The 23331-nt window shown below is 38.2% G+C and overlaps 1 protein-coding gene across 9 annotated transcripts in view; it reads right to left on the reverse strand.

Annotated features, from left to right (window-relative positions):
* DYM (dymeclin) overlaps positions 1-23331 on the reverse strand; it is a 410032-nt gene that overhangs the window by 157510 nt on the left and 229191 nt on the right. For 4 of the 9 annotated variants that reach the window (XM_055368706.2, XM_031003624.3, XM_055368708.2 and 1 more), the window contains one exon: positions 5763-5927. The exons of the other annotated variants lie outside the window; for them this stretch is intronic. In XM_055368706.2, the coding sequence (XP_055224681.1) occupies positions 5763-5927 (165 nt within the window). The remainder of the gene's footprint in view (positions 1-5762; positions 5928-23331) is intronic. 9 annotated transcript variants of the gene reach the window in all.

Here is a 23331-nt window from a genome sequence, read left to right on the forward strand (position 1 = left end):
ACATCCAACCCTAGTCCCTTCCACTCTTCTGCTATCTGAAATGCAGAGCTTGTGGTGAGCCATTCGAGACCTTTTGGTCAGAGCAACACACAGGGGGTGATGGAACACAACAGAAAAGAACTCTGGGTCTTGAAAATAATATGGGGCAGAGCTGCCACATTAGCTCATACTTTTACTTGAGAAGTAAACTTCCATTTGCTTCTTTAAGCCACTATTATTTAGGCAGGGGAGTCTCTCTTTTACACAGCACCTATATCTAAAATTCTACCTAAATCAGGTCCATGTAAGCCTAAATCAGGTCCACTCCTATTTCTGGTTTTTGAAGAGAGGGTCTATAATTTTTAATAGATTGTAGAAGAGTTATATGAGCCCCAAAAGGTCAGGAACCACTGATCCTGGCAAAGTATTAACTAGTCAAGGACTTCAGTGTTAACATGCTTTACTTTATAAAAAGAGAATATAATGTTTTTAACTCAATGTGTGTTAGAAAATAATTTTTAAACATTTCTGATGCTCTTTTCAGCTTTCTCTCATCAAGCAGCAACAATCTGAAGAGCCGAGTTAATAGTAACTCAAAATAAATTGTGCCACTGCAACAGAATTAACTCAACACTAAACTTAGCCCTTCATTTTTCCTTGCCTCAGGCCTAATTAAAACAATAGTAGCAGCTATATTTTTGACATCAGCAAAGTATGTGAAGTAAAAATAAAGACAAATAGGTACTTTCTTACTTCACAGATTTCTCACCAAACTTATTCACTACTCCACCCTGAAACCTAAGAAATTAGAACTTAAAATTGGACGTGGAACTCTAAGCAGTATTGGTCTGTTACCTAAAGTCAGATTCTTTCCTCTCAGATTCACTTAAATGCATGACAGTCATCAGAAGCAGCATGCTTTGACCATATCACAATCATTCTCAAAAGCACTAAGTAAACCTCAACTCGCTACTGAAGTCCACACACAAACCAAAAAAGCCTAGCAATGAATTGAAATTCTCAAGCGCTTACTCAAAATTCTAAATTTGATTTCTAGAGAAGTCAAATCCAAGGTTGGTAGTTTGAGAGCTGATTTCAATGCTTCTGGGGGTAAAATGGAGGAGCTAACAGGTCTGAAAGGCTTATGGCTTCACAAAATGCGACTCAGAAACAAGATAAACTCAGTACATTACATATATTTGTTTGTTTGTTTATTTCTTGAAACAGAGTCTCACTCTGTTGCCCAGGCTGGAGTGCTGTGGCGTGATCTTGGCTTACTGCAACCTCTGCCTCCTGGGTTCAAGCGATTCTCCTGCCTCAGCCTCCCAAGTAGCTGGGACTACAGGCATGTACCACTACACCCGGCTAATTTTTTGTATTTTTAGTAGTGACAGGGTTTCACCATGTTGGCCAGGCTGGTCTTGAAATCCTGACCTCAGGTGATCCACCTGCCTCAGCCTCCCAAACTGCTACGATTACAGGCGTGAGTCACTGTGCCTGGCCTCAATACATTACATTTAAATAAGAACAAATGTAAAGCCCTGCAATCACATTCAAATAATTAAATATACAAATCTAGAGAAATGTGTTTTTGTGTGAAAAAGATCTGGTAATTCTATATGAGTCAAGGCGTGCCTGTTTTTAAAAATCACTCCAGTCTTAGGACAAATTAAGAGTATAATTTATTACAGATTGCCATAGTAGATGAGAAAAAAATACATATAACTTATAACTATAATTTTATAATTCATATTTTTAAATTATAAACTATACTGAAATATTATATCAAATTCTGGATATCAAATTTTATGATGGGTACTAGCAATCATCCAAGAAGATAATAAAAAGACTGCATAATCTAAAAATCATCGGCTGTCAGGAATGGTTTAAGTGACCAAGGTATTTAAGCTGAAGAGAACAAAAATTAAGGGGAGTCAAAGACAGGTGTTTTCAAAAACCCAAGGGGACCTCATAGACAGCACAGTTTATACATTTGTGTGTTTCTCTAAAGCACAGAGCTATAGCCAATATACAAAAATTATTGGTAGGCAGGCTTAACATATTCTAATCTTTCTAAAAATGAAACAGCAAGAGCTTTACTGCCTTCTGAGGTAAGCAGCACACAGAAGTGCTCTCTTTCAGGGTTGCTGTGAAACGAATTCTTACATTTGGAAGAAGTTTGCAGTGGAGTAAGACTTCTATCTATAGCAGTAAGTCATGTTTGACTAAGGTAGAGTTTTGTTTTGTTTTGTTTTTTGCGGAGTCTTGCTCTGTGTCACCCAGGCTGGAGTGCAGTGGCACAATCTCGGCTCACTGCAACCTCCGTCTCCCAGGCTCAAGCGATTCTCCTGCCTCAGACTCCTGAGTAGCTGGGACTACAAGCATGTGCCACCACGCCTGGCTAATTTTTTGTATTTTTAGTAGAGACAGGGTTTCACTGTGTTAGCCAGGATGGTCTCGATCTTCTGACCTCATGATCTGCCCATCTTGCCCTCCCAAAGTGCTGGTATTACAGGCATTAGCCACCGCGCCCAGCTGGTAAAGTTCGTTTTTAAGAAATAAGCTTATATTTCTCTCTAGAAACTGAGTTACATTTTTAAATTCCGCATAACAGAAAGCTATTTGATTTTGTTAAGTAAGTCCATGATTGCTCCATTCAGATATTTGGCTTGGTTTGTCTCTCTATATAATGTAGTTCTGTTGAAGAAAATCTCTCAACTGCAGGGACTACACTCCACCTGGCCATGTGTCACTGTGTATGCAAAATGTTTGTCACCTGCAAAGGAACACGGCAAGAGAAGATGGCGAGGTAATTCCTTTTATGCAAATCTATTCAGGTCTGTCCTGAATAGAACAGTGTCCTCTGTCCTGTCCCAGACTGCAAGTGGTAAGGCAAGGAGTGAAAGTTGGTTGGGGGTATGGTGAGGAAGCCTTAACTCCAGAGCCCATGCCCCTAGCCACTACACTATATTAACACTGTATTTCTTCTCTGTTGTTCAGAAAAAAATGGGCAGGGCCTCAGGAGGGCTTGGTATTGAAAAAATACCCTCTGGAGGCTTCATACTGTAAACCCCAGCTGAGAGTACCGAGAAACCCAAGTGGGTAAGGAATGAGGGGGTTCCAGGAAAGGTGTTGAAAGAGGAAACAGAAAATGCAGAATAAATTCTACACTGACTCGGAAACTGAGTGTTGGCTGAACTCTGCTGGGCATCAGGGGAAGGAGGCTCAGGAATTGGACACTGCTTTCACCACATGGTGTCTCCATCTTTCTCCTCATTTTTAAACTTTTGTTTTACCTACTTTGTCTTCCTTCTCCTTTTTCTTTCATTTTCTTTTATTTTCCCAGCTGAACGTGTATTTCTGTCTCCTGTCTGCTCCTGCTAGGTGAGGAGTGTGACTCCAGGAGAAAAAAGACAGGGGCCTCTGTCACACATGACGAATGCTAAAATCTGCTGCCAGCTGTATTAACGAGGGTTAACAATGTGCCAGGCATGATATGCTATACGATGTATAACAATGAACAAGATATAGTGTTTACCCCCAGAAGGCTTATAGTTTCCACAAAACCATAGGAGAGATATGACAGGATAGGATATACACAAAGAAAAACACATGGAACAGATACGTGGTAACAAAGAACACAGAAGAGAAGCATAGTGTGATGATGTTTCATGTGTAAACCTGGCTAAACTATTGTGCCCAGTTGTTGGGTCAAACACTAGTCTAGATGTTGCTGTGAAGGTATTTGCAGATGTGATTAACATTTATGGAATGTTAAGGAAAGCAGAGTACCTTTTATAACATGAATAGGACTCACCCAATCAGCTGAAGCTATTATAAAGATTGAGGTTTCCCGAGGAAGAAGGAATTCTGTCTGAAGACCACAGCATAAAAATCCTGCCTGAGTCACTTGTCTGACGGCCTGCCCTGTGCATTTAGAATTTGAGACTGCAATATCAAGGCTTACCTGAATTTCCAGGCTGCCAACCTGCCCTACAGATTTCAGACTTGCAAGCCCCTGCAATAGCCAAAGCCAATTCCCAAAATAGCTCTGTCTCTGTCTCTCTCTCTCCACTTACATATAAAATCTCCTATTGGTTTTGTGGAGAGTCCGATGATACACTAGTAAATAAGAGTAAGGTCGACTGGGTGTAGTGGCTCACACCTGTAATTCCAACACTTTGGGAGGCCGAGGCGGGCAGATCACTTGAGGTCAGGAGTTCAAGACTAGCCTGGCCAACATGGTGAAACCCTATCTCTTCTAAAAATATAAAAATTAGCCAGGCATGGTGGTGCACACCTGTAATCCCAGCTACTCAGGAGGCTGAGGTGGGAGAATTGCTTGGGCCAGGGAGGCAGAGGTTGCAGTGAGCGGAGATTGAGTCACTGCAGCCTAGCCTGGGTGACAGAGCAAGACTCCATCTCAAAAAAAAAGAAAAAAGAAAAAGACGTCAATTATCCTGCACATTTCAGAAGTTCAATGATCAGCAGCAGTTCTCCTCATTCCTCGAAACCAGACACACTCTGTCTCCAATTCCTGAGAGTATCATGCAACTTACCTGATATTCCCTCACTTTCCATAAGCCAGTGGAAAGTCACTGGGTTTAGTCTGCTAAATTTGATAAATTCTTCTAACATTACATACGTAACAGTTAATTCTATTATTTTCATTTACTTTTCTAACCCTCAGTTTTTTATTTCTCAAAAGTATCTACATTGACTCGATGTGAGGCTGATCAACATCATCACGAGTCTATAAAATCTTTCTGCTTCCAAGAAAAGTCTCTGTCAACTTACACACCAGACTGCTTTCCTTTCCTAGCAATCAAGTGTTTTCACTTAGATATTATGTATAGTCTCAAGTTTTATATGTTTCATCATCTGAAAAGGTCTATTTTAAATTCTAAATGTTTGCTAATTTCTGGTTAAGGTTGTCATGGAGTTTTCTCCTTCTTCATCTAAATCATCTGGCAGTGAAGTTATTGCCTTAAATCACCATATCTAGCTAACAGTATAGTGCTGGTATAAGTCATCTCTTACTTAGAAAAAAAAAAAGTGTTAAAAATGTTAACTGCAAAGCACAAAGTGGTAATGTCATACTGCCCCTCTATTTTGGTGCACGATAAACACAAAACAGCAGGTGTTGATTTTCTCTGATATTCGAGATTGACAGCTTGTCTCTTTCTTACTCCACCTACCACTATTATGTTTAATCTACATTCATCCATGACACATTGCAACCTGCTGATTTTATATGATTTTATAGCCACTCTGTATGTAAATAAAACGAGTACAAAATACAAAACCCCAATAGTATAATTTCTGCCTTCCTATAAAATCAACCTGCTCAACTGAATGCACCTCTATCGGAACATAGGTGAAATCCTACAGCTAGCTCTCAGGTGTGCTTGCATGAAGGAGAACTCAAAGGTCATAGTAACTGTAGAGTCTATTTCATATAAAAATCAGAGCACTCCAACTACTATAAATTAAATCAAAAGATTCCCAAATGGAATGCGGTATAGAATAGTTCTGGCAAGTTTATATAGACAACTCTGTGGTTGAAAGCTTTCCTCTCTCCCATGAAACATAATATAAATTACTTAAGAAGACATTTGTAAGGAAACAAAATCCAGCTATTATTTTAAAAAAATTATTTAGTACCATTTCAAATATAAATGTTGTCTTTAATAATTTAATTGACACATGTCTTATTAAAACATGCAATTGTCAGTCATATACAACATGCAGCATGCAGTAAATGGACAGCAGAGGTTAATAACCTGGAAGCATAGGATCTGAGAATGTGAGAGCAAGTTAAAGACAAGAGTTCCTCTCCATTGTCACTGAGGGTCGAGAAGCAATGCTGAAGCGTAGAACAGTGAGAGTGGGGGAAATACAGTTTGTCCAACACATAAACATATCTCCGCAAGTGGCGGCAGGTATAACTGAAAGACAAAGGTAAAAGGAGAGAAACAGAAAGAGAGGAGTTTTCCTTTGAAAAAATAAATCATTTTTTATGTCCTCAAAGCTTTCTGTGTATCTTCACTAGATGGTGCCCAAGAAAAAAAAAACTGTCAGAATAAAAAGTTAAAAAAGAAAATGAACAATCAGAATAAAAAACGGGCAAAAGATCTAAACAGACACTTCATCAGAGAAGATATACAGATGGCAAATAAGCATATGAAGAGATGTTTAACATCATACATCACTAGGAAAATGCAAATTCAAACAATGAGACACCACCACAGACTATTTGAATGGCCCAAATCCAGAGCATGGATTACACCAAATGCAGGCGAGGAACTCTCATTCACTGCTGGTGGAAATGCACAATGGTATAGCTACTTTGGAAGGCAGTTTGGCAGTTTCTTATAAAACTAAATATACTCTTACCATACAATCCAGAAATTGTGCTCTTTAGAATTTATCCAAAAGAGTTGAAAACTTATATCCACACAAAAATCTGCACACAGGTCTTTATGGCAGCTTTATTCATAACTGCCCAAACTTGAAAGCAACCAAGGTATCCTTTAGTAGATGAATAAATAAATAAACGGTGGTACATCTAGACGATGGATTATTATTTAGGGCTAAAAAAATGAGCTATGAAGTCATGAAAAGACATGGAGGAACCTAAATTACTAAGTGAAAGCCACCAATCTGCAAAGGCTACATATTGTGTGATTCCATTTATATGACATTCTGGAAAAGGAAAAACTATGGAGACAGCAAAAAGATTAGGGGTTGCCAGGAGTTAGAGGGGAGAGAGGGATGAATATACAAAGCATAGAGGATTTTTAGGACAGTGAAGCTACTGTACTAATACTATAATGGTGGATACATACATTTGTCAAAAACCAAAGAATATACAACACCAAGAGTGAACCCTAATGTAAACTATGTAGTTTGGATGATTATGTGTCAATGCAGGTTCATCAACTATAACAAATATGTCACTCTGGCACAGGATGTTGATAGTGGGGGAGGTTGGAGGCCAGGGGATATATGGCAACTCTATACTTTCTGATCACTTTTGCTGTGAACCTAAAACTGCTCTTTAAAAAGTCTATTTAGGGGAGAAAAGGCATACTCACCGGGAGAAAAGTCTCAAAATAGGCTGTCATTAGTGAACCACATAAAACACGCCTTGGTAGAACAAAGTGATACAAAATACTTTTTCTTCACGGTATTAGGAATATGTTCCTGGCAAGTAGGCAATAATACTACTACAATATGGAAGAGATTATGGTAGAGAGAACACTGAATTAGGAGTCAGAAAACTTAGAAATCCTTTGGAAAAGTGCTTGCAAAAATAAAATTTTTTAAAGAAAGACAAAACTTAGAAACCTAAATCCCGCTCACCCATTGGCAGCTTTATAATAGTGGTTGTATGATCTCTCTAAGCCTCAAACCCATAAGTGAACAACGTAGAAGTAAAAAATTTTAAACCGCTCCAAGATTTTAAAGTGATATTACAAAAAAATAAAGTAATAAGAGGACCAATAAGAATTATTACTATTATTGTCAGAGTAATTTCACTGATGCCACATTTCAGGCCATTTAAAAATAGCAAGCTAGAGAGAAGAGAATGTAAAATCAATCTGAAAAGGTGAATCAACAAAATAGTGAACATATCATCTGATATGCCTTGGCTATTATTAGTCCTTGAGAATCATGTCTGAAGAACTACATCAAAACTATATCAAAGTATTAATACCAAGAGGGTGATAGGTAATTTTTAAAGTATGTTGAACTCAAAACTAGTAAGTTAGAAGATTTGAAATGGGCAAATTTCCACAAACGAACAATCCATTCATCCATTCAACCACCAGCCTATCAAACAACCAATCAGTCAAGCAGTAACTACTATCTACTGCATGTGGGAATAGTGCTGGGCATTGAAGACAGGGTGGGGAATGATGTACACACAATCCCTACCCTTAAGGAGCTTACAACCTAGAGCAGGAGACAGATTATTAGACAAAACAAAATTCCTCTGAAATAGAGAAAGTCTTAAGAAGCTGTTAATCTCCAAAACAGAGTAGTTAAAATCTTTTAAAGTAGGCTTATATTTAAAGAGATATTTCTATTGAGTCTTGGAAAGGATTCTAGGACTCCATCTACCAAAAGAGAGCAAAAACTTAAGAAAATACAAGAACGATATTCTTGAAAAATGTGTATCACCAGCACTTTAAACAAGGGATCACAGTTAACATTAACATCAGTAATGGAACAAGTAGATGTCATGTGGCTCCTGATATGATCACAGCATAGCCAAAATCTAATTCCCAAAAAATCAAGCAAACCAAAATTGAGGGACATTCTACAAATAAACAAAAAACTGTTCTGTATTCTCCAAATTTTAAAGGCCATAAAAGACAAAGAAAGACTGAGGGACCATTCCAGATTAAAAAAGATGAAAGAAGACAACTATATGTAACATGATTTTGGTATTAGATTCCTGACTTGGAGGAGAAAAAAAGGCATTTTTTACTTAAAATAGTTTTTATCAATGTTAATTTCCTGATTTTGAAAAATATCCTTATTTTTAAGAAATACAACATGTAGTACTTAGCAATGGGACATCATGTCTGTAAACTTATTCTCAACCATTTCAAAAAAAAGAGACAAACACAATAGTAAAGCAAATGTGGTAAAATTTTAACATTTGGGAATGTTAGTTAAAGGTAAATGAAAATTATTTGCACTATTTTTGGTAAAACTAATTTTTTTTTTTTTGAGACAGAGTCTCATTCTGTCACCCAGGCTGGAGTACAGTGCCACAATCATAGCTCACTGCAGCCTAAACTACCTAGGCAAGTGATCCTCTTACCTCAGCCTCCCAAATAGCTGGAACCACAAGTGTGTGCCACCACACTCAGCTAATTTTTAAAATTTTTACTAGAGGCAGGGTCTCACTATATTGCCCAGTCTGGTCTTAAATTCTTGGGCTCAAGTGATCCATCCACCCTGGCCTTCCAAAGTGTTGAGATTACAGAAATAAGCCACCATGCCCAGCCTAATTTATTTTTAATCTGAAAAAAAATAGAACTGATCTTTTTGATAAACTGAATAATATCCATTTTAAGATTATAAGATTCAAACCTAGAGCCCTAAAATGTCATTCTGACCTCTATACTTAAAGCTTGGGACATCAGAAAAACAAGATCATGGGAAGTAGGCAAATGTGGTCTGGAGCTAGCCCATAAAAAACAGTCACTGTTACTTAAGAATTACTTTCACAAAAATAAAATTTCCTTAGTGCCTTCTTACAAGAAAATGTCCAAGATTGTGCAATGTATAGTTCTGAAATGTTATTCGATATGGTTATGCTTCACTAAAATAAAGTACGACAATATTCTGTCCTAGAACAACATTCAAGTCTGTAAAAGATGACAAAAACCACAAGCAAAAAAGTAATGCTTAAAAAAGATTCCAAGGTGAAGTTTTCTAATAATGTATTTTTCAGTACTTTAATAATAAAATTATAACACATTTCCATAGGAACTTTTTCTAACTTTTTTTTTCTTTTGGAGATGGAGTTTCGCCCTGTTGCCTAGACTGGAGCGCAGTGGCACGATCTCGGCTCACTGCAACCTCCGCCTCCCGGGTTCAAGCAATTCTACCGGGTTCAAGCAATTCTCCTGTCTCAGCCTCCTGAATAGCTGGGACTACAGGCGCATGCCACCATGCCCAGCTAACTTTTGTATTTTTAGTAGAGATGGGGTTTCCCCATATTGGTCAAGCTGGTCTTGAAATCCTGACCCCAGGCAATCCACCCACTTCAGCCTCCCAAAGTGCTGGGATTACAGGCACGAGCCACAGTGCCTAGCCAATTTATTTTCTTAATTATCTATATGCTTAAAGAACTTAAAAAAAAATGAGATTACCAGAGGCAGGTTAACCTTTACCTAGACTGATAAAAATATTCTGTATATCCTTTTCCAATGTCCCTTCTTCTTCCCTCCTTTCCTTCCTTTGAGAAAGCTCATTAGTAGACCCATTAGTAGATTAAAAAGTAGCAAGAAATTAAATTAATAATACATGTTTATGGCCTATATAAAGAAAATTACCAAAATTTACTATTTGGCATAAAAGAAATCTTGAATAAATGAAGAAACACTAACTAGCATGATTTTGGAAGGGAAGACAAAATATAAAGAATGCAATTATCCTTCACAGATTCAAAATCTCAACAGTGGTATTTGATTTTGACACCATTACTCTTATAGTAGTTCCTAAATTTTTTTAGGTGGCCATTTTAAAAGCCAACAAAAGACACGGATTCCCTTACAGAAAAATGTACCAACACGAAATGCTTGGGATTCAGTAGTACAAAAAGATACATGGATTCTGCTCTCATAGAACCAGGGTTCCCATCCCCCATTCTGAAGCCTGTTAGGAACTGGGCTACATAGTAGTAGGTGAGTGGCAGTTGAATGAGCAAAGCTTCATCTGTATTCAGAGCCACTCCCCGTTGCTTGCATTACCACCTGAGCTCCGCCTCCTGTCAGATCAGTGGTGGCATTAGATTCTCATAGGAAGACGAACCCTATTATGAACTGCACATGCGAGGAATTGAGGTTGTATGCTCCTCATGAGAATCTAACGCCTGATGATCTGATCTGAAGTGGAACAGTTTCATCCCAAAACCATCCCCTGTTCTGCCCCTGTCCGTGGAAAAACTGACTTCCACAAAACTGGTCCTTGGTGCAACAAAGGTTGAGGACTGCTGTCACAGAATATACATTTAAATAGAGGGAGATTCAGAATCAATGAGTAAAAAAAAAACAAGATAAATTTGTTAAGCAAATAACTATGATAAAGGTGGAAGAGGGGCTGAAGGGGCTAATTGTTAATTTTGGTGGTTATGAACAATTTCACTGATGGTATGATATTTGACAAGAGAAACAAATACCCAGCAGAACTACAATCTCAACTTCTCAAGCATTTGACAACATTATGAGCTAATTACATTAGCATACCTGAATAAAATATTTCACATTTCCACTGAAAGGGATGATATTAATAAACTTGTAATGGGGCTTAGATGTGAATAAGATGATGATTCATTTTAGTGGATGGGTCTAGACAGTGAGGATTCCTGAAATGGGCACTGTGATCTCAGAATCACAGGGCTGGGAGAGCCCAGGAGGTCATCATGTGCAAGATCTATCCACAGAAGAATATCTAACATCCCTTGTGAGATGTTCGCACTGCTCTTACTATACATCTTTAAGGGAAAAAGAACTCTCTAGTTTGACAAATAGCCTCATTCCACAGATATGTAAATTCTAACAATTAGAAAACTTCTCCTTATAATAAGCTAAATCCATTTGTTCTGTAACTTCTACCCAGTAATGAAACTTGGAATTCAGTACACAAAGTCTAACTTATTTCCTTACACTACAGTCTTTAAATAGATGAGGAAATTGTGAATTTCTTCATCTTTTCTTCTCTGATTGATATTAAAATCTGTTCATCTCTCATGGGCTATGGTTTTCGGATTCCTCGTCAGTCTTATTACTCTCCTTTGGATACTCAAACTGCTTAATAAGCTTCTTAGCAACATACTCAGTGAAGGGAGAAGTACTTTCTCACTGGTAGTATTGAGAATTGCTGGTGCATGGTGAGAATAAAAACCCAGACCAAATTTTGTTAGTTTTATTATAGTTTTGAAATTCTTTACAGACATAGACAATATATCCCCTTATTGCCATCCAGATCCAGGATAAACCACTCGTATCATCCCACCCTTGATACTGGGCTGGCCATTCCTAAAATATGGCAAAAAGAAGTAAACAGATTATTCTAGATGTGTCATGTTTTGGGCAGTGTTGAAAAGATTATACTCTATTAATGCAGCTTAAAATTATACATACTCAAAAACTAAAGTTGAACTAAAAAGAAAAACAAATTCCCTCAAACTGAAAACTAAAACAAATTTAATTGCATCTCAAGTGGTAATGAAACTACACAAAGAAGCTGGCAGCCAAGATGGCCGAATAGGAACAGCTCCGGTCTACAGCTCCCAGAGTAAGCAATGCAGAAGACGGGTGATTTCTGCATTTCCATCTGAGGTACCGGGTTCATCTCACTAGGGAGTGCCAGACAGTGGGCGCAGGACAGTGGGTGCAGCGCATCATGTGCGAGCCAAAGCAGGGCGAGGCATTGCCTCACTCGGGAAGGGCAAGGGGTCAGGGAATTCCCTTTCCTAGTCAAAGAAAGGGGTGACAGAAGCACCTGGAAAATCGGGTCAATCTCACCCTAATACTGTGCTTTTCCAACGGGCTTAAAAAACAGCGCACCAGGAGATTATATCCCGCACATGGCTCGGAGGGTCCTACACCCACAGAGTCTCACTGACTGCTAGCACAGCAGTCTGAGATCAAACTGCAGGTGGCAGCGAGGCTGGGGGAGGGGCGCCCGCCATTGCCCAGGCTTTCTTAGGTAAATAAAGCAGCCGGGAAGCTCGAACTGGGTGGAGCCCACCACAACTCAAGGAGGCCTGCCTGCCTTCGTAGGCTCCACCTCTGGGTGCAGGGCACAGACAAACAAAAAGACAGCAGTAACCTCTGCAGACTTAAATGTCCCTGTTTGACAGCTTTGAAGAGAGTAGTGGTTCTCCAAGCATGCAGCTGGAGATCTGAGAATGGGCAGACTGCCTCCTTAAGTGGGTCCCTGACCACTGATCCCCGAGCAGCCTAACTGGGAGGCACCCCCCAGTAGGGGCAGACTGACATCTCACACGGCCGGATACTCCTCTCAGACAAAATTTCCAGAGGAACGATCAGACAGCAGCATTCGCGGTTCATGAAAATCCGCGGTTCTGAAGCTACCGCTGCTGATACCCAGGCAAACAGGGTCTGGAGTGGACCTCTAGCAAACTCCAACAGACCTGCAGCTGAGGGTCCTGTCTGTTAGAAGGAAAATTAACAAACAGAAAGAACATCCACACCAAAAACCCATCTGTACATCACCATCATCAAAGACCAAAAGTAGATAAAACCACAAAGATGGGGAAAAAACAGAACAGAAAAACTGGAAACTCTAAAAAGCAGAGCGCCTCTCCTCCTCCAAAGGAACGTAGTTCCTCACCAGCAATGGAACAAAGCTGGACGGAGAATGACTTTGACGAGTTGAGAGAAGAAGGCTTCAGACAATCAAACTACTCTGAGCTACAGGAGGAAATTCAAACCGAAGGCAAAGAAGTTAAATACTTTGAAAAAAATTTAGACGAATGTATAACTAGAATAACCAATACAGAGAAGTGCTTAAAGGAGCTGATGGAGCTGAAAGCCAAGGCTCGAGAACTACGTGAAGAATGCAGGAGCCTCAGGAGCCGATGTGATCAACTGGAAGAAAGGGTATCAGTGATGGAAGATGAAATGAATGAAATGAAGCGAGAAGGGAAGTTTAGAGAAAAAAGAATAAAAAGAAATGAACAAAGCCTCCAAGAAATATGGGACTATGTGAAAAGACCAAAACTATGTCTGATTGGTGTACCTGAAAGTGACAGGGAGAATGGAACCAAGTTGGAAAACATTCTGCAGGATATTATCCAGGAGAACTTCCCCAATCTAGCAAGGCAGGCCAACATTCAGATTCAGGAAATACAGAGAACGCCACAAAGATACTCCTCGAGAAGACCAACTCCAAGACACATAATTGTCAGATTCACCAAAGTTGAAATGAAGGAAAAAATGTTAAGGGCAGCCAGAGAGAAAGGCCGGGTTACCCACAAAGGGAAGCCCATCAGACTAACAGCGGATCTCTCGGCAGAAACTCCACAAGCCAGAAGAGAGTGGGGGACAATAGTCAACATTCTTAAAGAAAAGAATTTTCAACCCAGAATTTCATATCCAGACAAACTAAGCTTCATAAGTGAAGGAGAAATAAAATCCTTTACAGACAAGCAAATGCTGAGAGATTTTGTCACCACCAGGCCTGCCCTAAAAGAGCTCCTGAAGGAAGCACTAAACATGGAAAGGAACAAACGGTAGCAGCCACTGCAAAAACATGCCAAACTGTAAAGACCGTCGAGGCTGGGAAGAAACTGCATCAACTAACGAGCAAGATAACCAGCTAACATCATAACCACAGGATCAAATTCACACATAACAATATTAACTTTAAATGTAAATGGACTAAATGCTCCAATTAAAAGACACAGACTGGCAAATTGGATAAACGGTCAAGACCCATCAGTGTGCTGTATTCAGGAAACCCATCTCACATGCAGAGACACACATAGGCTCAAAATAAAAGGATGGAGGAAGATCTACCAAGCAAATGGAAAACAAAAAAAGGCAGGGGTTGCAATCCTAGTGTCTGATAAAACAGACTTTAAACCAACAAAGGTCAAAAGAGATAAAGAAGGCCATTACATAATGGTAAAGGGATCAATTCAACAAGAAGAGCTAACTATCCTAAATATATATGCACCCAATACAGGAGCACCCAGATTCATAAAGCAAGTCCTGAGGGACCTACAAAGAGACTTAGACTCCCACACAATAATAATGGGAGACTTTAACACCCCACTGTCAACATTAGACAGATCAACGAAACAGAAAGTTAACAAGCATACCCAGGAATTGAACTCAGCTCTGCACCAAGCGGACCTAATAAACATCTACAGAACTCTCCACCCCAAATCAACAGAATATACATTTTTTTCAGCACCACACTACACCTATTCCAAAATTGACCACATAGTTGGAAGTAGAGCTCTCCTCAACAAATGTAAAAGAACAGAAATTATAACAAACTGTCTCTCAGACCACAGTGCAATCAAACTAGAACTCAGGATTAAGAAACTCACTCAAAACCACTCAACTACATGGAAACTCAGCAACCTGCTCCTGAACGACTACTGGGTACATAACGAAATGAAGGCAGAAATAAAGATGTTCTTTGAAACCAACGAGAACAAACACACAACATACCAGAATCTCTGGGACGCATTCAAAGCAGTGTGTAGAGGGAAATTTATAGCACTAAATGCCCACAAGAGAAAGCAGGACAGATCCAAAATTCACACCCTAACATCACAATTAAAAGAACTAGAGAAGCAAGAGCAAACACATTCAAAAGCTAGCAGAAGGCAAGAAATAACTAAAATCAGAGCAGAACTCAAGGAAATAGAGACACAAAAAACCCTTCAAAAAATTAATGAATTCAGGAGCTGGTTTTTTGAAAGGATCAACAAAATTGATAGACCGCTAGCAAGACTAATGAAGAAGAAAACAGAGAAGAATCAAATAGACGCAATAAAAAATGATAAAGGGGATATCACCACCGATCCCACAGAAATACAAACTACCATCAGAGAATACTACAAACACCTCTATGCAAATAAACTAGAAAATCTAGAAGAAATGGATAAATTCCTCAACACATACACCCTCCCAAGACTAAACCAGGAAGAAGCTGAATCTCTGAATAGACCAATAACAGCCTCTGAAATTGTGGCAATAATCAATAGCTTACCAACCAAAAAGAGTCCAGGACCAGATGGATTCACAGCCGAATTCTACCAGAGGTACAAGGAGGAACTGGTACCATTCCTTCGGAAACTATTCCAATCAATAGAAAAAGAGGGAATCCTCCCTAACTCATTTTATGAGGCCAGCATCATTCTGATACCAAAGCCTGGCAGAGACACAACCAAAAAAGAGAATTTTAGACAAATATCCTTGATGAACATTGATGCAAAAATCCTCAATAAAATACTGGCAAACTGAATCCAGCAGCACATCAAAAAGCTTATCCACCATGATCAAGTGGGCTTCATCCCTGGGATGCAAGGCTGGTTCAATATATGCAAATCAATAAATGTAATCCAGCATATAAACAGAACCAAAGACAAAAACCACATGATTATCTCAATAGATGCAGAAAAGGCCTTTGACAAAATTTAACAACACTTCATGCTAAAAACTCTCAATAAATTAGGTATTGATGGGACATAGCTCAAAATAATAAGAGCTATCTATGACAAACCCACAGCCAATATCATACTGAATGGGCAAAAACTGGAAGCATTCCCTTTGAAAATTGGCACAAGACAGGGATGCCCTCTCTCACCACTCCTATTCAACACAGTGTTGGAAGTTCTGGCCAGGGCAATTAGGCAGGAGAAGGAAATAAAGGGTATCCAATTAGAAAAAGAGGAAGTCAAATTGTCCCTGTTTGCAGATGACATGATTGTATATCTAGAAAACCCCACTGTCTCAGCCCAAAATCTCCTTAAGCTGATAAGCAACTTCAGCAAAGTCCCAGGATACAAAATCAATGTACAAAAATCACAAGCTTTCTTCTACACCAATAACAGACAAACAGAGAGCCAAATCATGAGTGAACTCCCATTCACAATTGCTTCAAAGAGAATAAAATATCTAGGAATCCAACTTACAAGGGACATGAAGGACCTCTTCAAGGAGAACTACAAACCACTGCTCAATGAAATAAAAGAGGATACAAACAAATGGAAGAACATTCCATGCTCATGGGTAGGAAGAATCAATATCGTGAAAATGGCCATACTGCCCAAGGTAATTTAGAGATTCAATGCCATCCCCATCAAGCTACCAATGACTTTCTTCACAAAATTGGAAAAAACTACTTTAAAGTTCATATGGAACCAAAAAAGAGCCCGCATTGCCAAGTCAATCCTAAGCCAAAAGAACAAAGCTGGAGGCATCACGCTACCTGACTTCAAACTATACTACAAGGCTACAGTAACCAAAACAGCATGGTACTGGTACCAAAACAGAGATATAGATCAATGGAACAGAACAGAGCCCTCAGAAATAATGCCGCATATCTACAACTATCTGATCGTTGACAAACCTGAGAAAAACAATCAATGGGGAAAGGATTCCGTATTTAATAAATGGTGCTGGGAAAACTGGCTAGCCATATGGAGAAAGCTGAAACTGGATCCCTTCCTTACATCTTATACAAAAATTAATTCAAGATGGATTTAAGACTTAAACGTTTGACCTAAAACCATAAAAACCCTAGAAGAAAACCTAGGCAATACCATTCAGGACATAGGCATGGGCAAGGACTTCATGTCTAAAACACCAAAAGCAATGGCAACAGAAGCCAGAATTGACAAATGGGATCTAATTAAACTAAAGAGCTTCTGCACAGCAAAAGAAACTACCATCAGAGTGAACAGGCAACCTACAGAATGGGAGAAAATTTTCGCAACCTACTCATCTGACAAAGAGCTAATATCCGGAATCTACAAAGAACTCAAACAAATTTACAAGAAAAAAACAAACAACCCCATCAAAAAGTGGGTGAAGAACATGAACAGACACTTCTCAAAAGAAGACATTTATGCAGCCAAAAGACACATGAAAAAATGCTCACCATCACTGGCCATCAGAGAAATACAAATCAAAACCACAATGAAATACCATCTCACACCAGTTAGAATGACAATCATTAAAAAGTCAGGAAACAACAGGTGCTAGAGAGGATGTGGAGAAACAGGAACACTTTTACACTGTTGGTGGGACTGTAAACTAGTTCAACCATTGTGGAAGTCAGTGTGGCGATTCCTCAGGGATCTAGAACTAGAAATACCATTTGACCCAGCCATCCCATTACTGGGTATATACCCAAAGGATTATAAATCATGCTGCTATAAAGACACATGCAGACGTATGTTTATTGCAGCACTATTCACAATAGCAAAGACTTGGAACCAAGCCAAATGTCCAACAATGATAGACTGGATTAAGAAAAGGTGGCACATATACACCATGGAATACTATGCAGCCATAAAAGATGATGAGTTCATGTCCTTTGTAGGGACACGGATGAAACTGGAAATCATCATTCTCAGTAAACTATCGCAAGGACAAAAAACCAAACACCGTATGTTCTCACTCATAGGTGGGAATTGAACAATGAGAACACATGGACACAGGAAGGGGAACATCACACTCTGGGGACTGTTGTGGGGTGGGGGAAGGGGGGAGGGATAGCATTAGGAGATATACCTAATGCTAAATGACGAGTTAATGGGTGGAGCACACCAGCATGGCACGTGTATACATATGTAACTAAGCTGCACATTGTGCACATGTACCCTAAAACTTAAACTATAATAATAATAAAATTAAAAAAAAATTGAGAATCAGGCAGCAACCTTTATTTGGTCATTTGGATAAAAGTACTGTTATTTTATAAAACAAAAAAAAAAGAAAGAAAAAAAGAAACTAGACAAAGAATTATTTTGAATAACTTTAAAACGTAGAATTGACATTATATACTCAGTGGGTTATATTCTAAGGACAAATAGAAACACACACAAAAAAATCATAAACTTCATTCACTTACTTAAAATTAGTTATAATATTGTGAAACAACTGTATACACACACGGAATAGAATAAAGAGAAAAACATTATATTTATGTTATTCAAAAAAGCAAATCAGAATTTCTGTTAAATAATCTAAAATTTGAATTAGAACTAAGAGTATAATCTTTTTTCTTTACAAGAATTTATATCTTTTCAGCTTTGTCCATTGAAGAGACCTAAAAAAAATTACAGACTCCTCAATAATGAGCATCCTATCACCTACCAACAACGTTGTGGCTTCTAGGTCCGAGACAAGAAATGTATTTAATACAAATGAGTCTGAGACATCTTGTTGGCCTAAAAGCAAGGAAGGAAGCAAGGAAACTGTCAAAGATAAATGCAGTCCTGTCAAAAGGACATTAAGAGGCAACATAAGGGATCTCCCAATGGCCAAAAATGAAACAATCAGAAACCAAAAAGAATAACTGCTCTGCGACTGATCAAAAACATAGAATCTATATGGACAATATGAACAGAGGTTCATAATAAAATAAATAAAGAAACAAAAAATGAAAATGTATCAATTACTACTAGAGGTACCAAATGCATGAAACTCTAGTTTTGAAAATTAAATATTAAAAGGAAAAAGTTAAGCATTACTCCCCTCTTTCCAACTATGATTACACGGTGGATGAAGGAAAATTCTTCTTTACAGAAAAACTCTATGTCACAAATATGCACATAATATGGTAACTAGAAATTTGCCGTTTGGCAATATATAATAAAACAGTTTAGTCAAATGAAAGTCACATGAAAGAATGATGGTGAAATTTAGAATGAAAGGATTAGCTACCACCATCTGAACCTACCAATCAATCTTAGTATCTCCAGGATAACTAGACATTATGTATCTCCTGATATGATAGAATATGAAATAAACAGGAACACGTATTAAGTATTTTTGCCAAAAAATTCCATCTAAATGATCTATCATCTAGAGTTAATTTTCAGTTTACTATAGAAATTGATGAGAGGGAACAAATTGAAGGACACACGAAGATGCAAACAAACAAATCTGAAATGTGAGATATTCTGTAAGACAGCTTACCTGTTGACCAACTAGTCAAAGATGTGAGTTGAAGAGTTAAAAAAGAAAAGCAAGCAAGGGGTACTGCACAACTTTTTTCTTAAACTTAGGTCGGGTAGCAAATAGTTGCAGTCTGTGTTGTCTCACTTAAAATCACTTAACTCTGCAACTGATGTGAGAAAGCAGCCATAGGATGCACACAAATGGGCATGGCTGTGTTCTAACAAAACTTCATTCACAAAAAGCTGCCTCTGCTCGACTGAAAAAAACTAAGACACATGACTAATCAAATGTGGTGTGGGATCCTGTATGAATCCTGATTTGAACTAATCAAAATAAACATATTTTTTTCAAAGATAATCAGGCATAATGTGAATATGGGTTTTGAATCAGATAATACTAAGGGAAGTGTTGTTAATATTCTTGAGTGGACAAACTAAATAATCAAATTGATGTAAATGAGTAACAAAGTACTACAGATGAAACTTGAAATAGATGAGATTTTGCCTGAATAGATAGGTAAGGGAAAGTTTCCTCATAAAAGTAACGATTCAGCCAAGATTTGCAAGATGACTAAAGATAAGCAGGAAAATAATTACAAGCAAAGGAAAAAGGCAGACATAGGACTGAGACTGGAAGGAAACACATCTCCTATGCAAAAGTAAAGGACAATGTGTAAGGAGCTGACCTTGGGGAAGAACAGAGGTAGGTAAAATCACCAAGGAATTATGCCTTCATTCTAGGAACAATGGGAAGCATCTGAAGAGTATATAGCAGAGGAGTCACAGGATGAGATCTGCATTTTGAAATGATCGGCTGGTTGGAGACTGATGAAGCAAGAGTTGACATCAGACCTGTTAAAGAGTTACTGCAGTAGAGTAGGCACTAAGGCGATGATAAAGGAGAATGAATGGATTTGAGGGGTGGTTGCTGACAAGACTTGGTAATGAATTGAATATGGCAGGTGACAGGGAGTGTCAAAATTGACTCTCAGGTTTCTGGCATGCATAAATGGTGGTGTCATTCAATGAGGTGGCAACAGAGAAAGAGGATCAAAAGACTCTGGGAAGGGGCAAGATTTCCATTTTCGACATGCTGAGTTTGAGATGTCTCTGATAAACCCAAAAGATGACATTAGTCATCTGATCAGACATGCAGGTCTGAAGCCAGAGGATAGGGCTAGCTAAATGTATGTTTGTGAGTTATCGGTGTAATGATGGGAGTGGCTACAATCACCTAGGAAAAGAGTAGAGAGAGAAAAGAGAAGGGGTTGCTACAGTCTGAATGTTTGTGTCCCCCACAAATGTATATGTTGAAATCCTAGCCCCCAAGGTGATGGTATTAGGAGGTGGGGTCTTTGGGAAGGCATTAGGATTAGGTGAGGTCATGAGGGTAGAGCCTTCATGTATGGGATTAGTGTCCTTATAAGAGGCCAAGAGAGCTTGCTTACACTCTCCACCATGGGAAGACAAGAGAAAAAACTGCCCTCTTTGGGTCAGTAAGCAGGTCCTCACTAGACACCAAGTCAGTCGGCGCCTTGATCTTGGACTTCCCAGACTCCAGATCTGTGGGAAGTAAATGTCTGTTGTTCATAAGCTACCCAGTATATGCTATTTTGTTATAGCAACCCGAACTAAGACAGGGTGACTTTGAGAAATGCCAGCACTTAAAGTATCACAAGATCACTTCAAATCTAGATAAAGATAAACTTTTACAGAATTTTGAAGAGTGGCCAAAAAAACCATAAAGAAGATGAGGAAACCAAGAAGAGGTTATCTTGATGAAGGAGTGGTTACCAGTGTCAAATACAACTGAAAGGACAAACGAGACAGAAAATGTACACCGGATTTGGCAATATGGAGGTCACTGGTGACCAACAATTCTTTTCATTAGTAACATTAAAAATACCATTGATTAAAACATAATCTGAATGTAAGACTTCCTGAGATATCTTTAATCCCATTGATTAGCTCATTCACATGCATTAAATATGCATTAAGTTTCCAGGGGAAATTTTTGCAAACTAAAAATTTATAAAATAGCGTGCGTGCACACACACAATTTTACACAGTATAAAACTTACATATCCAAGAAAATAAGCAAAGGAAAATCTGGAACGAATGTCAGGAAACTGTACAACAGTGGTGCAAGCACAACCCTTGAATCATTTCATTCCTTGGCAGCTGAAGCCATTTTTCCTGGAGCTGAATCTACTGCCAGCAACGAACATCCTGGGAATCTCTAGTATGAAGGATTAACAGACTGGCTCAAACACTGGAAAATATATTGAAGGGAACAATCTAGTACTAGCTCAAAGGGGATGAAATGACCTAACATCCCACTGCCAGATTTATAAAATAATAGAGACTATAATAATAATAATGAACCTCTTTACAATATAACATAAAAATATTAGCATCTTTTCTGTGAGTTATTTTATTAATTGCTGAAGAAATTCAGAATAAGAAATTCCTACATCTGTAGTAAAATACAATTTTTAATCAATTAAAATGTATACCATCACTGGTACTTGAGATTTAATCATATTCTCTGCTGATTTCAAAACCTTCCAATAAGCGCTTTCATCCTAAATTAGCCACTCATTCTGGTATATAAGTGCATCAATAAAGATCTAAAACCTGAACATTTGTAGAAACATAAATAACAGCCAAATATCTTAAATAGCAATTTTATAATATCTTTGTCAAATTACTTGCTTTCTGATTTTAAAATATTGTAAATATTATTAGGTTCAGATATAAATTTGGCAATAGCTACAGGAATAATCATATTATCTCTTAGGGATAAATTTTATTTCCAAGAATATTTTTGAGAACTTTAACTTGTCTTTGAAGACTTGACCACAGTTTATAGAATCTCATTCTCTTCCACATAGAAAACAAAGTAAATGCACAGATTATCATATACCACCAAAGCAAAGGGGACAAGGCACCTGAAAATAGTTTTTAAAAGTTTTGTAAACAGTAAGTCATATGCACCAGGTATCTAAAATTCAGAGACTGAACAGATGAAAATGTACAGGTAACTCATTAAGTATACCACTGTCCCTTGTTTTACAGATGTACCATCTATATTTACAGGTGTGGATAAACAGATCAATTTATTACCAGCATTCCTTCCTACATGGTATGTGAATGAAAAACGTCTTCTGACTTCGGACAAAGCAACTATTTAAAAAGAATGTTGTCATGGCTCTCCATTACAGACATTTGCTCTGCAAATGCCCAATATGGCCATGCAGCAATGTGAAGCTGGCTTGGTTCCCAGCAATGCACAGTTTGCTATACGGCTTGAAGTTGTGTTTCAATGTGTTAATAGCATGTTGCTGTCTACTCTACTTGTGGTCTAATAAGCAAGGTCTAAAACTCCACAAATGCAGACATTCATTTGAAATTTCTTTCTGGCACTTTCTTGTCATGAATATAGAGTTAGGGTGAAGGGAACTCTAATGGAGATTTCATAAGAACAAAATTTACTTGAAAATAATTTATTGATTAGATTTGTTTACAACTTACATTTTGAAAGGAGCATTTCAATGTCATTAGGTTCCTCTTTGTACCAAAGGAAATGGTGGATGGACAGAGCACACATTAAAACTATGACTCCTACAGATGCCAAATTGGTTCCAGTGGGAATGCAGTTGACTAAAGGAAAAAAAGACCTAAAGCACATGCTCATTACAAAAATAGCCATCAAAGACATACAATTCAGCCTGAAAATATTACAATTTACCTTTTAATGTCATCCAGAGAAATTAAGATACTTGTTTTAAAAAAATCTAGACTTTGGGGGACATGAATGATGACTATATGCTAAAATCAAAACTGTTCTTCAGTCCACACACATCTGTCTGCACTGAATAATCTGAGGCATAAACACTAAGAATGTAATGGAAAAATTGAGTTCACAAATAAACAGG

This window comes from Gorilla gorilla, chromosome 17 (assembly GCF_029281585.2).
Source record: "Gorilla gorilla gorilla isolate KB3781 chromosome 17, NHGRI_mGorGor1-v2.1_pri, whole genome shotgun sequence".
NCBI classification, from domain to species: domain Eukaryota; kingdom Metazoa; phylum Chordata; class Mammalia; order Primates; family Hominidae; genus Gorilla; species Gorilla gorilla.